At 37.6% G+C, this 14,891-nt stretch overlaps 1 protein-coding gene across 1 annotated transcript in view; it reads right to left on the bottom strand.

The window, feature by feature from the left end:
- Positions 1-465: 465 nt before the first annotated feature.
- Positions 466-14,891, bottom strand: part of LOC140240140 (uncharacterized) — a 56,807-nt gene continuing 42,381 nt past the window's right edge. The window contains exons 2-5 of the mRNA XM_072319946.1: positions 9,343-9,520; positions 6,401-6,447; positions 5,810-6,005; positions 466-5,315 (exon numbers count right to left, since the gene is read on the bottom strand). Of these exons, the coding sequence (XP_072176047.1) occupies positions 5,149-5,315; positions 5,810-6,005; positions 6,401-6,447; positions 9,343-9,520 (588 nt within the window). The 3' untranslated portion in view covers positions 466-5,148. The remainder of the gene's footprint in view (positions 5,316-5,809; positions 6,006-6,400; positions 6,448-9,342; positions 9,521-14,891) is intronic.

The raw sequence follows: 14,891 nt of genomic DNA, 5'->3' as shown, positions 1-14,891 counted from the left end.
ACGTCTCCATTATTGTTGATGTTCAGATCAATCTGAAGAATTCCCTTTTGCTGCAGCAGTATCCACCACTGACTCATTTCAAATCCTTTAGACTCTCCTCCACAAAAATATCACCTGTGATCAAACTTTAACCTCTAGAGCACTGAGTGAGTACCTTTCTAGATGGTCAGTAATAGCTGAATATTTCAGAGAACCTTGGAAAAAGTCTTGGCAATCCCTACCTAATCAAACTTGGCACCATCTACTATTCCAATTGCCTAAGTTTGTTGTTGCTAGAATATTGAGTAGTTTCTCACCCCAAACTGATTCCAGCAGCTGAGAAAGATGAAGTGAGAAATGACTGAATAAACTTGTATTCATTTTCTTGGAATATGCAAGAGGAAATCTTTCATTAAATTTGATACAGTATGTCACTGTGTGTTTGTAACAGAAGACAAGAAATAAATCAAACCTCACAACTGCACATATATGAAAAAATGCTGGTGAATTTATTATATCAGATGGCAGACTTTTTGAAGAGGGATGAAAACACAAGTGGTGAAGTAACACACAACTGTGCACAAACAATGTCTGGACAAAGCACTGAAAGAACACCATGGCATCAGCAAACTGCTAGGGGGGAAAAAAATCTACATCTTTGCAAGAAATTTCAGTGAAATATTTGGAAGATACAATTTAACTGATAATCTCTCTCTCTCTCTCTCTGTAAATAATTTCTAGACTTGAAAGTAAGAGTGCTTCGATAATACTTGTTTCCATATGACTCATACCTCGGGTACATACAGAGAAGTATGCATTTTAATCTTTACTCTTTGATGTTTGTATTCTTTTTTTCTCTCTCTCTAAATTGGCAACTTGAGTCCAAAATTAATTGCCAATATCCATATATCCTTGGCAAAGGGTATAATGTGACAGAGTTATTGCTTATCTTCTCCTTGAAAGTGATTGGGAATCACCTTTGCACAATTTCATGTGATGCCAATGGTTTCTGAAAAAAACAACAACAACACAAGAATGGGGTGTAGTATGAAGGTATTAGTGAACCACATGAAAAGATTAAACCCAATATTTTATAACATTAAAAAGAAAAAGTGGTGCATGAATGGCACTGCTATATATATATCATCTACCACATACTGACAAAACAGGTACATGGGAAGTAAGGACGTTTTGATGTTGACTGTACTGTATATATTCTCTCAACCACAGCTCCTGACAAACACTAACGGAAAGTGTGGCTTTAAGCAAACGACCCACACTTGAGTGACTTTTAGAATGATTTACAATACAATGAAATTAGCAACACATACTCAGCACTGACTGAAAATTGTGTGTTGGTAGCATGTATTAAACTGTAGTTACATATATTCTTGATAAGCCCATGGCAGTTGCATACCATACTGACATTTCACTTTGTATGAACAAGAAGCAAATGTAGCCTTCTTTCTTTTTTACTGCAGGTGCTTCCATCAAAATATTAAGCAGGTTGTTTTTGGCAGTGGCGGAGAAATGTCCCCTGCAGTAATCAAGGCATAGTGATGGTTCACTATATGCTGAGAATCTGTTGTGAGAACACTTTAAATCACGTTTACCTCTACATACTGAAAATAATGCCTTCAGCACCACTGCAAGTTACATAGACGTGGAAAGAAAAAAAAAATGGGGAGGAAACAAGTGCATAGTTCAATCTTTCATACAAAGTTTAAAATAAAAAAATCACATTCAAACATGACAGGAATACTACTGAATCTGCAGAACATGATAATGATTTCAGCTATCTCAGTTCACACTTGTGTATGCTCTTGACTAGTGTCTACAGTGTATTCATACTGTAGCAGTGATAGTGGAGGTTAGGGTCTACTCTCCTTCCCTCTATTCCACATTTGTCACTACCTAGACACAGAGTCTTGACTAGATTTACTCATTAAAGCTGACATTATGCAAATGAGTATAGAAACACTGAACTTTGCTGTCATGCATATTGCTGTAACGAATCAGTGCAATAGACCAATGACTGATATCAGTGCGATACTACATGAAACAAAACTGGCAGGGCTTGTACTTAAAAATGACTTACCATATACATTCTCCTCTAAAGTTGTTATAGAAAAACTGGATATTTTCACTGAAAGCAAGCATGTAAGCCTATGTACAGTCTCGCACCCATAGATATGGAACTCTGAATTCTAAACCTTCTCTGACAACCAACCATTAATATTTGCTCTATTTTCACCTCTGCCAAAGAATCAGCAAGCTTACACTACAGTTTGTATGTACATGACTATTAGCAGATATTAAGCCTTTACGAAACCTGTGTACATGACACATAAAAAGTAACTTTCCTCCAATTGATCAATATAAGAAACACTCTCTTCCTTCTCCACAAGCTTATATCACATCACATACACTACACAATAACTTAAATACAAGACAAGGGTGCTGAATTCCCAAAGTTTCTCTAAAAATATTTTTGTTGTGCATATATATATATTTTTCTTTTTATCCCACTTAACTTACAATTCAACCACACATTTTCTTTCTTTCTTTCTGAAGCTCAATGTGACTTCCTAGGTGACACAATCATTTAGAAGGTGATTTATACTTCACTCCCCATCTCCTTTGCAGTACACCTCCACGGAGAAGTTTCTATTTGCTTCATCACAGAGGGATTGGAATATCATGTGCACTCATCTGATTAATCAATCCTGCCTAAAAAGAATGACAATGACTGTGTTCTGACTTGAGCATGTCAGTGTGAACATGACCTTGTCGACGGTCGCACAACATGCCTTCCTTTCTAAATATTTTTAGGAATAGTTTCAAACTTTGACAAAAGCTGGCGAATTAAGAGCAATATTGAGTTCCAGTACAAACACACATGTTTACACCAAGAGTATGACAAATCAATGCTACTGAAGATACCTTGGAATTGTCAGATACCTCAAAACCTCAATGTACTAACAAACATATTCATTCTGTAAGAAATACAGGATTTTCATCTCATAAAAACATCCTACACTAGTCATGATATCAAAGAAGAATTTTCTTTCTCTTTAAAGTAACAAATGGACAAGCACTTAAATTTTATCGCAAACACTATCTAGTTTGATACCTACACATCAACTTTCTGCCAAAGGTTCCAACCAAAATGATGCCTCGAAGCAAAATCCATGTATCCCTCTAACCCACAAAATCATTAGTGTCCTCCACTGCATGGCATTGTTGACATTGTTCTCGATTTTGGACTGAAATGTAAAATCAGTTCTCCTTGATAAGGAAAAAGAATCCATATTCATAAGTGGGTGAAAGTGTAAGATGCACTAACACATGGAGAAAGAAATGCTATGAGCTCCAATCCATACCTACATGCTACGGTCCTTTCCTGCGATGGAAAAGTAGACATTGATGGCATGTAGTTTACAACTGTCCCTTGCCTCTCGTTGCTCACTAGCTATCCATGACATTTGCCACATTTCACCTCTGTAAAGGAAGTACTCTCAAGTCTTGTCATCAAACCTTGCTTGTTGTTGTTTACTGTACATGGCACAGTAACAGACCAAGCTGACTCTCAGAAAACTTGTCTACTTCAACATAGGTCCTCAGTGCTTGAACTTCTGTCTACAATATTTTACATATCTTACAAACAATACTATTTTGTTTTCTTTTGTTTTGTTTGGAGGCACATTTTGTGGTCGTAGTATGAAAGAAAGAGATTTGGGATGGAGTTTTCTGGCCAAAGTAGGTTGCCTTTTTTTCTCTCAATGATACTTCAAAGTACATTTTGGGATGGGGTGATGGGGATACTAAGTACAATGCCAAGGATAATCTGATGAAAGAGGATGACATAATAATATTTTGTTGCTGTATCACACTCCTCCCATGCTCCTCCATGAGCTATGAAGCTGAAGAAGAGTATAAATATTAAAGGCTTTTCTTTTATTTCATTCCCTAGCAAGGAATAGTAGTCAACAAATCCACAAAGCTTAACTTATCCTAAACTTCACAAGACAATCTACTGTCATCAAACAATCCTCGTGTTTACATGGTGAGGATGAAAAGGAAATGTTAACATATATAAAGTAATATCGCAAAATGTGTACAGATATGCTAGAAAGTGCAAAATACCTAAAAGAAATATACTTAGAAAATCAATACACACTGATGAATCCTAACTTTTTATTTGTTCCACTGAGAATAAAAACAAAACAAAACATTATATTCCAAATAAAACTTTTGCTTGAATAAGAGATACTTCCTTTCTCAAACCATCAAAATAAATTATAAATCAATATCAATTTATTTCATGATGTGCTTTGTAATATGCATGAAAAATAGTTCACTTTACATTTTTCTCAGGTGGATGAGTTAACCCCAAAATGCTTGAATTCTGTAAATCAACTTTGATTAACACATTCTGACATTTCTTGCATTGTTTAGAAGACAATACAATAAAATGTGCCCCTGAGAGGTAGTAAGATGGCAACAAATAAAATAGCTTCACCCTCCAACAGCCAACCAAGGAATAATAGCAAACAAAATAACAACATAATATCAGACCCAGAGGTATTAATATCTCTCACTGTTTGTGGAGAGGTTTCACTGGCAATGAAAAAAAAAAAAAAAGCAGTGCATTCTATTCCCCATGTATACTACTGTCTTCCTGATTGTCTTCACAGAGACATCCTAAACTTTATCAAGCATCAGCTTCCACAAATAAATATACATGTACATATCTCCTCAACTTCATGCAAGACCCTATTTTTTGATGCTCCAAATAACATTTCTAACTTGTATAACTTAGGGAGGTTTGATCTGCAAACAATCCCGAATGCACTCTTACTTGTTCCCCTCTGTTTCTGCTTTGTTTGAAAATAAAACAAATGAATGCATCAGTAAATAGGTCACGAACAATAAAACTTCAATTTATTTTTCAACATGCTTGTGACCTTGTGTATTTTATACCTCCCTTAAAGTCATGTAATCCTTACTTAATATAACAAACAAATAATAAATAAAAGAGATAAATGGAGTCATTCCCACTGGATCTATAAATTAATTCCCCTTGACAAGAAGACAAAAGATAAGAAGCCAAAGAGGGGCTGGTTGTTAAAGGTGCTAAATAAAAAGAGGCTGAAGGGAAGCACTCCTCTAAGCATAGAATTCCTTAGTGTCCTTCCAGTAGGCAGTTGGGTCCTTGGCTTTGTGAGGCTCATCCAAGGAGTAGCTGCCCTCATCTTTCTTCTTGATGCGGTAGATAACGAAGAGGAAGAGAAGGACAACAGTCAGGAGAATCAGAACCACTGCTCCAACCATGCCTGGAGGAAGATGAAACCAGGAATGAAAGGTAACTTGGGTGTCAGCATCAAAACGAATCGTGGCAGTGTCTTTGTGTCTTCACATCTCTCTTTGTCTCTCTGTCTCTCTCTCTCTCTGTCTCTCTCTCTATCTTTATCTATCTATCTCTCCTTCATGGTAATGTAAATGTGATGAACTTCCTTGAAAAATCATTCTCCCATGGACTTCTGTATCAAAGCAGAAAACAGAATAACATGCTGGTTCTCCTTAGTATTTTCCAATAAACCACAGACAATATTCGAGGTTGACATGTGTTAATATAGCGTAAAAGATGTATGCATCAAATTCAGATGAATTATAAAGCTTATGAATTCACATTTTTCAAACATACATAAAAAAGCAGCTTTGCTAAAGTGTCAACATTTAGGATATATTCCTATCCAAAACAAATCAATCAATGCAAACTCTCATAACTCGCCCACACCACAACATAAGGCTCCATAGCAAAGATTACCTGCTAAGATGGCTGGGTTGCCAAACACCAATTCCATGAAATTCTTGGGCTCCTGGTCAGGTTTGTCAGGATCTTCAAGGGCACCATTTATGTTTGCTGGATTAGCTGGGTCATATACAGGATTCACATTATTTGACAGGTTGTCATCTGGCTGGGCATTCCTGTCACCAGGAATCACATTGGAGTATGTGACATCCTGCATGAAGAACAAGGAGTTTTGATGCTGCACATAGTAATGACATTCAATGACAAAGTGTCTTCACAATACTGTGGAAGAATATGATGAGAGTGAATCCTGGGATGGAAAGACATGATGAAGATAGAAAAGAGGAAGGAGGGGAGTTGGCAGCATCCTGCTCATGTGTAATCTAAATAGCATCTTATCTTTTACTTACTAATTATCAATATCAATTATACCAGCTTCTTAAGTATTTGTGTTCATATGAGTGCTGAGTCTTCCCTACTTTAACATGACACTCACTTTTTAAGAAAGTTTGAACTCGTTAACAAAATTTCTTATCTTAATTTCAAGAAACACAAGACAATATGTTTCAGAGTCTTCTCTCATTGGAAATATCACATCGTACTTACCGATGAAATTGTTGTTAGCAGAACAGCTGGGTTGTTAATCTCATTGTCTGAGTGAAGAAAATAATAAAGGCAATTGTTAGAATATTTCACAAAATATTGTATACAGGGCTTTGCCAACATTTCCACATGAAAATTAAGGAGATTCCAAAGAGCAATCAGGAAGATATTTGTGTATTACATGCATCTCAATCAGCCAAAAGAGCATCCTAATCAGGGGAACTTTAGGATTCTGTTGCTAAGGGCACGAAGAAAAATTTCCATTTTCAGGAAGCATCCTGCAGAATCAGGGAGTCTTGACAATGCTGTGTGACAATACTGTGTGTGACACACTGTTGTAGGTCAATTTAACTCTTTATGCGCCATGGTGTAAACCCTCTCTGTGCCGCATTATTCTGAGACGGCAACATAAGCATGCTTTTTGAAAACTTTCTTGGTTTTTGATGTGAGTTTCTTTCATTCTTTGTTTTTCTTCAAACTCATGTAACCTTTTATAGATTCTTGTTATGCTGGTCATGTAATGAGCAAAGTTGTAGAGAAATTGCCAAGCTTTGATTTGATGTAAATTTTATAACAAAGCTGTGGTTATTTTTCTTTCAAATGACCAGTAGCTTTGTTATTGACCAGGCATGACTTTTGTACACAAAACAGTGACAGAAACTTAGAATTTTCTATAAATTTTCAGGTAACATTGCTTGATATTCAATCACCACATATTGCAAGCTACATGTGACTGGAATGGATCACGAGTGACGCTTTCATTGTACTGCGGAATTTCGTGATTTATCATGCAGTTTGGGCTGGTTTGTGCGTTTGAGCAAAGTATACAAACTTGGCACACCATCCACTGAGTTGGGCATGCAAACGCGACACATTAAGAGTTAAGCTTCTGCCCTGTAGTACTAATTAATGAATGAAAAGTATTCCTATCTTTATGACTGATTAGTATACAAAGAGACCCTCAGCAAAATCATTTTTGCTCAGTTACACAACTGTGCAAGTTTTAAATTCGGGCAAATATTTCAGGAACTTATTATCTCTCTCAAATTCAGACTTTGTGCGATATTTCTCCCTCTTCAAGTCATATTGACCACACCATAACACAAAAGAGATGCCATTTACCATTGAGTCCTTTTTGGCATATGAATGATGTACAATACAAAAAAGTCATCATTTACAATATATATGAGTAAAAATTGCACTGCTTTTCCAGGTTTTTGTTTTCATTGATCCACAAAAATTAAATGTTCTAACGTCTGGTAAACTTCATGCAAAATAGATGAGGAGGTATACACCACGTTCATTTTGTTGTATCAAACAAAAAGTAAATCCCCATGACTGTCTTGAATTTCTTCAAATTGCTTTTTTTCCCCCTTTAATTTCTACTGGATTAGAACTATTAAAATCCCATTGATCTCTCATGTTTCAATCCCTTTGGTACATTTTACAGACCATTAACATGCAAAGAAAAAAGACAGAAAACTTAATACCCTGTTGTGCATTTGTTTAAGGGACGGAAATCTAAATGAAAAGAAATAAAATTCCTTCCACATACCAGCAAATAAAGATTGAAAATGTGTAATGAATAACTATGTTTGGTTATGAAATGCCAGTGGTCATAGCAAACTGACATTTATATCAATGTTGAAAACGAAGTGTAATATTCTCTGATTAATCATCAATAAAGACAAATTCAAAGTTATCATGTTATCCTGATTTACCCGACCAAAAAACATCAATGCAGTAACTTTTATTCAGAGTTCCAATCCACTAACAAGACGTATTGATTGCTTACATCCCAAAGTGCAAGCAAAGAAAAACATTTTCTTTTTTTGCACATAAAACAGAATGCGGAACAGCATCAATTGTGTGATTGCATGCACTGACCTCGTGCCTGATAATGCTGCTTTCTGGGAGTGGTCATGGAGGGGATGCAGCTTTATTCATTTCACAGATTTGAACTGACCGTCAAGATATTTCTTTACAAGAAGATCACAAGGTTGGTTGAGTAGATATAACAAAGGAGATCCAGGCATCACTTGCTGTATAATGCACTAGACATGTACCAGCAAACCTGGTGACTGAAAGCACCTCTTGAGGTTCTAGAGTCTTTTGACTATTCAGATCTAGTCAGCTCGAACAGACAAGAGTTGTGAGGGGGTGTCTGATCTTGTAAGCATGTGTTATTCCATTATGAATACCTAGTACAATCAGATTTCTTGGAAAAGAAGTAACAGTACAACCTGTAGCTGTGAGATTTTCTCTAATCCCAGGAGATCTAGATGGAGAACAAAACTTTGGGGGATTTGGGGGCATTTGGAGGCTATCAGGCTCCAACTTGCATGATCTTTTTTAATACCCTCAAACAACTGAAAAAGAGGTTTTGAATTGTAAATCATCCTCTTTCCCCTAAAGATTTAGAAAATTAACCCCTGATTAGAAACTGTAGCTGGACACTTGCAAGACTTGAGAGGACTTTGGGAGGTAAAGAATTACTGAATGCAGCACCATCACTGGTTACAAAATGACGATAGCGTCTTCCCAGTAACATTCTCCAATCTTTCCAGACTTTGTAAGCGAGCCAACAGGTTGCGAACATCCTTCATAAATACAATGAGTCCGTGACTACAAAAGTGCACATTTGTGTGTGTGTGTGTGTGTGTGTGTGTGTGCTTGTGATTAGTTTAATTGAAAAAAACACACCCAAAACTGTACCCCAAAGTACTCTAAATTTTCTTTCCAGTAGTATGAAGATCTGTCCTCATTTGTAAACTGATATTTTAAGAGCATAAAAGTTCTTACCATCACACACTGAATATTTGCACACAACCTCTGCCATTGACTTTGTACACATTCATCCTACCAATTGAAATCCTTGCATCATTCCCATCAACTATCCTTGCATCATTCCCATCAACTACTGCATTGACTATCACAAAACTTACTACCAGCAGTGGTCCCAGAGCCCATTTCTTCTGGTCCGTTGAGATCTTCATCATCTGTTGTCAAGCCGGCATTGTTTGGTTCTGTCCCACTTCCTTCCTCTGCTGGCATGTCCGGATTACCCAGGACAGCAGCTGGCATGGAATCAGGGCTGCTGTCAATGTCAATGGTGCCATCACCCTGTGGAGTTTCAAGTAAAAGAACAAGAAACAAAGATGAGGCTATAATAATGCTTTGTTGTTAATGTAATAGTCCACTGAAGACACAAGCTTTCCTTCCTTTCTGACACACAGGTACCAGTAACTTGTTAACACTCAGATTCCGCAATCTTACCATAATTTTGGCCAAAACACTTCCACTGCTGCTCAATAATGTCTAAAAATGATAACCAAAAATCCACTGAAATAATCTGCAAAGTTTAATTTTCTTACCAGAACATTTATTTTCTAACCACATCCTGGGTAGATTGGTTATAAGGTTTGTGTGAAAGCATGGATAAAGAAAAATTTTCTTCCAGTGATACATATGCCTATTAAACTATGAAACCGCAGTCATTTTCTTTTTCTAAATTTGTGCTTCATGTCATACAACTGTAGCTCTTGTGTACTGTAAAACAAGGAATGTTCACAAGCATTTTAATCTCGCGAATTTTGCGAGAGCCGAGTTTCGCAAAAATTAAAATGCAGGCTACAGGTCTTGTCTACACTATAGAGTATGCATTGAATACTAGAGACAACTCGCGAAAATTTCATGCTGCAAAAAAGGCTGTCGACTCCCATTCACGAAAATGTCACGCTGCGAAAATATCGGGGTTTTTTCGTTTTGTTTTGTTTTGTTTTGTTTTTAGTAAAATCATTTGTAATTCAGCCTCTGGCTATGATCAATGATTTGAGGAAATAAAGGTACCATTAATGAAATCATGTTTTGCAGTACTTGTTGCCTCCCTTGAAAATCACGGATAGAAAAGCACTCGGAGAACGAAGACTGCTAAGCCAGCAGCTCATTTCCACCCATACACGCATGTAAATTCGCAATAACAATAGATGCTTTTTGTTTATGTCATCAGCTTCCAGCTGCATGGTGCCTCGCCCAAGCAGAGCATGCGCTTTAGTGCACATAAACTCTTAGTGATTGACCCTTTATATATGTAAAAAGAATAAGAAATCCTTCGTAAGTCCATAAAATTCCCAGGTCACTACCAAAATAAAATCATCTGTTCCTTGTGTCATTTTATACTTTTCCTGCAAGTTTCAATCAAATTTTTTAGTTATTTTGCACACAGACAAAACAAAACAGATCAAAACATAACCTCCTTCCTTGGCGGAGGTATGTGAATGGTTCAGCGTCATGCCCACATACTGGGTTCCATGTTGGGTGATCTGCACAGGCCAATACCAGTCACTAAATAAACAGGAGAAAAGTTTGTATTCCAACCCCTCCCGATTATGCAGGGACCATGTCTATATAATTAGCATACTGCTCCGTACTGCTGAGAACATGACACATTCTAATGTTTCGTTTCTGGAATCAAAGAAAAACCACTCCAATGAACATTTCAAGCTTACAGATAATTTGTCAGTGTTACATAATTTGCCGGCCTTTTTTGTTCCTGTTTTTGTTTTGCTTATTGCCTGTTCAACCACACTCTTATTCCTTTCTTGAACACTCAGGATCTGTACATTATAGTATGCTTCACTGTCAAATGCAGAGCAATAGACAATGGTGCAGGTGACACTTACTGTACCTTCGAGTGAAAACCACCACCAAGCAATCCCAGTCTTTAATCTGTCAAATGAGCTCATAATCAGAGCAAGGTTCATCCATCCAACATTTTTTTTTTCACATTAACTCTTTATGTGCCACGTTCGCACCTCCGACTCAGTCGACGGCGTGCCAACTCGCATATTCTACTCAACAAACAAAGCCACCAAAACCGATCGATAAATCGCTAATCCTGCGGTACAATCAAAGCTTTTCTCGCGCTTTTGTTCATCTCACATATGGCTTGCATTCTATGTGGTGAATGACTATCAAGCGGTGTTCCCAACTAGATTTTGCATGTACACTTTAAGTTTCTGTCACTATTTTATGTGCAAAAGTCATTCCTTTACAGTAATGTAGCAACTGGTAATTCAAAAGAAAAATTGAAAATAGAATTGTTATACATTGTATATGGAAGCAAAGTTTGGCATTCCTCTTTAACTTTGCTCACTATTATGTCTAGCTTAACAGAAATCTGTAGAAGTTATACAGATTGGAAAAACAGAATTCGTTCTCTAAGCATGACTATCTTCGTGTTTCAGAATAACGTGGCACACAGGGGGTTTCCACCATGGCACATAAAGAGTTAAACTATAAAGACAGAGCTCCTGTAAAGACAAATGTCTCTATTTTTTAGGCATGATTGTACAGTACATGGCACTAATTTACAACAAATATTGGATACAGTGCTTTAACCTAACCTTTACCCCCCATATACAAACTACAATAGAAGAAAACTTACTTCACTGATAGTGATTCTTCCCTAACCCAGTGATTTCCTATTTATAAACAATGGCTCTCTGGCCATTGTTATTTTGCATGTGAGAGTGCAGAGGGTGCAATAAATCACATTGCACAATTTCACAAAAATTAGAACCAAAGCTGAATTTCAAGCACACCATGAATTTCAGTATAGTTAGCAAAGTTTTGAACTTTTAAGCAGATTGATTAAGCAATTAGCTGAAAAACAAAATGTGACCCGCGACAACGGTTTCAGGCAAAAGTCGCAAGAGCAAAATCCCTCCTAGGCGGGGTACAAAGATTTTGACCATTATTTTAGTCGATTTAGGTTTTTTGCAGAAATCGAATCTTTGATATGTTTTCTACATCTACACTAAATTTCATTGCATAAGACTAAGTTTTTCCTATCGAAAATGGAATTTTAAGCACCCTATGTTGGATCGCACTCGTCAGTTTCGAGCTTCTTTCGAACGCCGCGCCAATATCCCCAGCGTTGCTACGGCGCAGGGTCTCGCACGCGATTGGCTGGTGCGTCGCACACATTTACATAATTCGGCTTTCGGAGACACCAGTTGCAGCGTTTGGGGAATGCTTTGTCCACGCGTGCACGATTATATGCTCCATTGTTCTTGGTATAGCGGTTTATATACGCTCGCTCTGTATAGTGCGTGCTCTTCATTTGGCTTTCTATCCAAACTATTCTACCGCAATGTTTGACAACGGAAGTGAAACAAAAATCGTGTAGCATAACATAATCGTGTGAAAAGAAAACTACAGTGTAATTATTCTCAAATTTGTCTACTTGTATATGTAGTATAAATTATGACAGCACACTGACTCAATGGAAGGTAGATGAGAGGAAAGGAGCGGTCACATGTGACCAATTATATTCAAATACTACACGTCAAGTTCGCACCAAACTTACGAGTCGTGTTTGTTTGTTTGTTTGTTTGTTTTAATTCAATTAGCACCACCGAGCAAAGCAACATTATTATGATATGCATGTCTTGTAAAAGCAAAACAAACAGGAAGCGTGACCCTTGTCAGCACTAGCAATTTTCTGCCTTCAAAAGGGTCGCCAATGATAAAGACAAATCAACCACAATGAAAACGCGATTTGTAAATGTGTGGATTCGCCACCGCTCCTGTTACATGCACACGGACATGGCGTGTGGATGCCATTGCGTAATGCGTGCACCATACACATGTACATGTACACCATACGTGTAATTATCGTATTCGCCATCTTGAAAGACGTACTGGTAAACAAACCCGAGCGAAACGCATTGTTTTTCGGCTCCATACGCTGAGCTCCGAGGAAGGTGCCCGGGAAATTTGACTCTCTCAGTGAGCCAATCAGAAGGCGATGTGGTTGCTAGAGGCGGAGCTTAACATCAATTGGCACCATCGTACGGATGGGTGATTCTCCCCTCGCATCGCCGCTCGGACATTGTCTTTGAGAAAGAGGTGAATCTTCAAAGCCTGTTTTCTCGCAATTTTGTCAGGCTAAACAACTTAAAAAGTGTATTTTATTTCTCTTTCTATGCCCACTTATGGTGCCGGAGAATACAAGTGTTTTATATCAATGCAAAGCTTACGAAATGGGCAATGTGATTCAGTGAAAAAATGAATTTTCAAAATTCGCGACTTTTGCCTGAAACCGTTGTCGCCGGTCACAAATGATGAAAGCTGTTTGAAAAGCCCCCACCCCATAACAATGCACTACTCTCATCCATGGAGAGCCAAGGACCAGAAGAAAGCCCAATATCACCTCAAGCAATAGTCTTATATCATCCTACCTTTGTGATACATTCCAGCACAAGAGTGTGGGGGAGGAGGAAGTTGTGTGACAAAAATATTAATGAATACATGCATGATGAGGAAGTCTTTCTTAATTGACATCTGTTAGCATCACTATGCTGCCACACCCAGAGACTGTACAGTATGCCCCCAATTTGTGATTTCCTTGCAAGATCCCAAACAGACAAAGATTACCCCCAACTGAATAAGACTGAACACGTACTGAGGTAGAAAGTTCAGGTGAATGGCTACAAACGTTAATCTTTTCATACTGCACACTGATGTAAGACAGATTTCCAGTGATACCTGTTACTTTCTATCTCTACACAGTTCTATTTCTATTTGTACAAATGTCTGATGAGAAATGTGTACTGTGTGACTGATCTCTTGTCCTGTTAAAGCTGTAGATATGTTTCTGCCCTAAAAATGTTTCTGACTTTGCCCAATTAAAGCAGTGTTCCTGTTTATCCAGGTCCCAATCAGAGGGGAATTTAGCCCAAACTACATTAAAAAACTAGAAATGTCGCTATGGCGACTGATGCCTCCGCCATAATGCATGATTCTCCCAATAGGCGTATAGTACAATGTCTTCACAATGTGTGATCCATGACAGTTTCACATAACTGGCAAAATATTGAAATGACAGGTTTGTCAGAAATGTCTTAAACTGGGTTTGCTATAAGTTTCTAAGAGTGCAGGTACACATATTTGGGGAATTTTGTGAAAGTTTATGCAATGAGTAATTTCCAAGGTACGAAGAAAGAGTGTGATGACGGTACAAAATAGATTTTTTTTTTTTTTTTTGGGGGGGGGGGGCATTGAAACCTGGCCTTTGACCCTTAACCTTTGACCTTCTGGCTGGAAATTTCCCGGAGAATCTCCATTAGGTAATGCATGTATTAAGTTTTGAAACTAATAATGCAAGCATTGCATATACTAGTATATGAGGGAAATAGTAAAATTTTGAGGAGTTGATCTTGACCTTTGACCCCCTGACTATTGACCCATGACCCCTAAATTCCCTAGATAATCCCTGCCAGACAGTACATGCATATGTACCAAGTTCCACGAAGATACATTGAAGCATTTGAGAGAAAAGTAATATTGCAACATTTTCACCTAACCTTTGACCTTTTGACCTTTGACCTTATGACATGAAACTCTCTCTGGAGAATCTTTACGCAGTAGTACATGTCCACACCAAGTTTCAAGAAAATACCTTCGGGCATTGCATAGATATGGGGGAAAT

The sequence above is a fragment of the Diadema setosum genome, chromosome 16 (genome assembly GCF_964275005.1).
Source record: "Diadema setosum chromosome 16, eeDiaSeto1, whole genome shotgun sequence".
In the NCBI taxonomy this organism is placed as follows: domain Eukaryota; kingdom Metazoa; phylum Echinodermata; class Echinoidea; order Diadematoida; family Diadematidae; genus Diadema; species Diadema setosum.
This window is presented reverse-complemented; position numbering and strand designations above follow the sequence as displayed.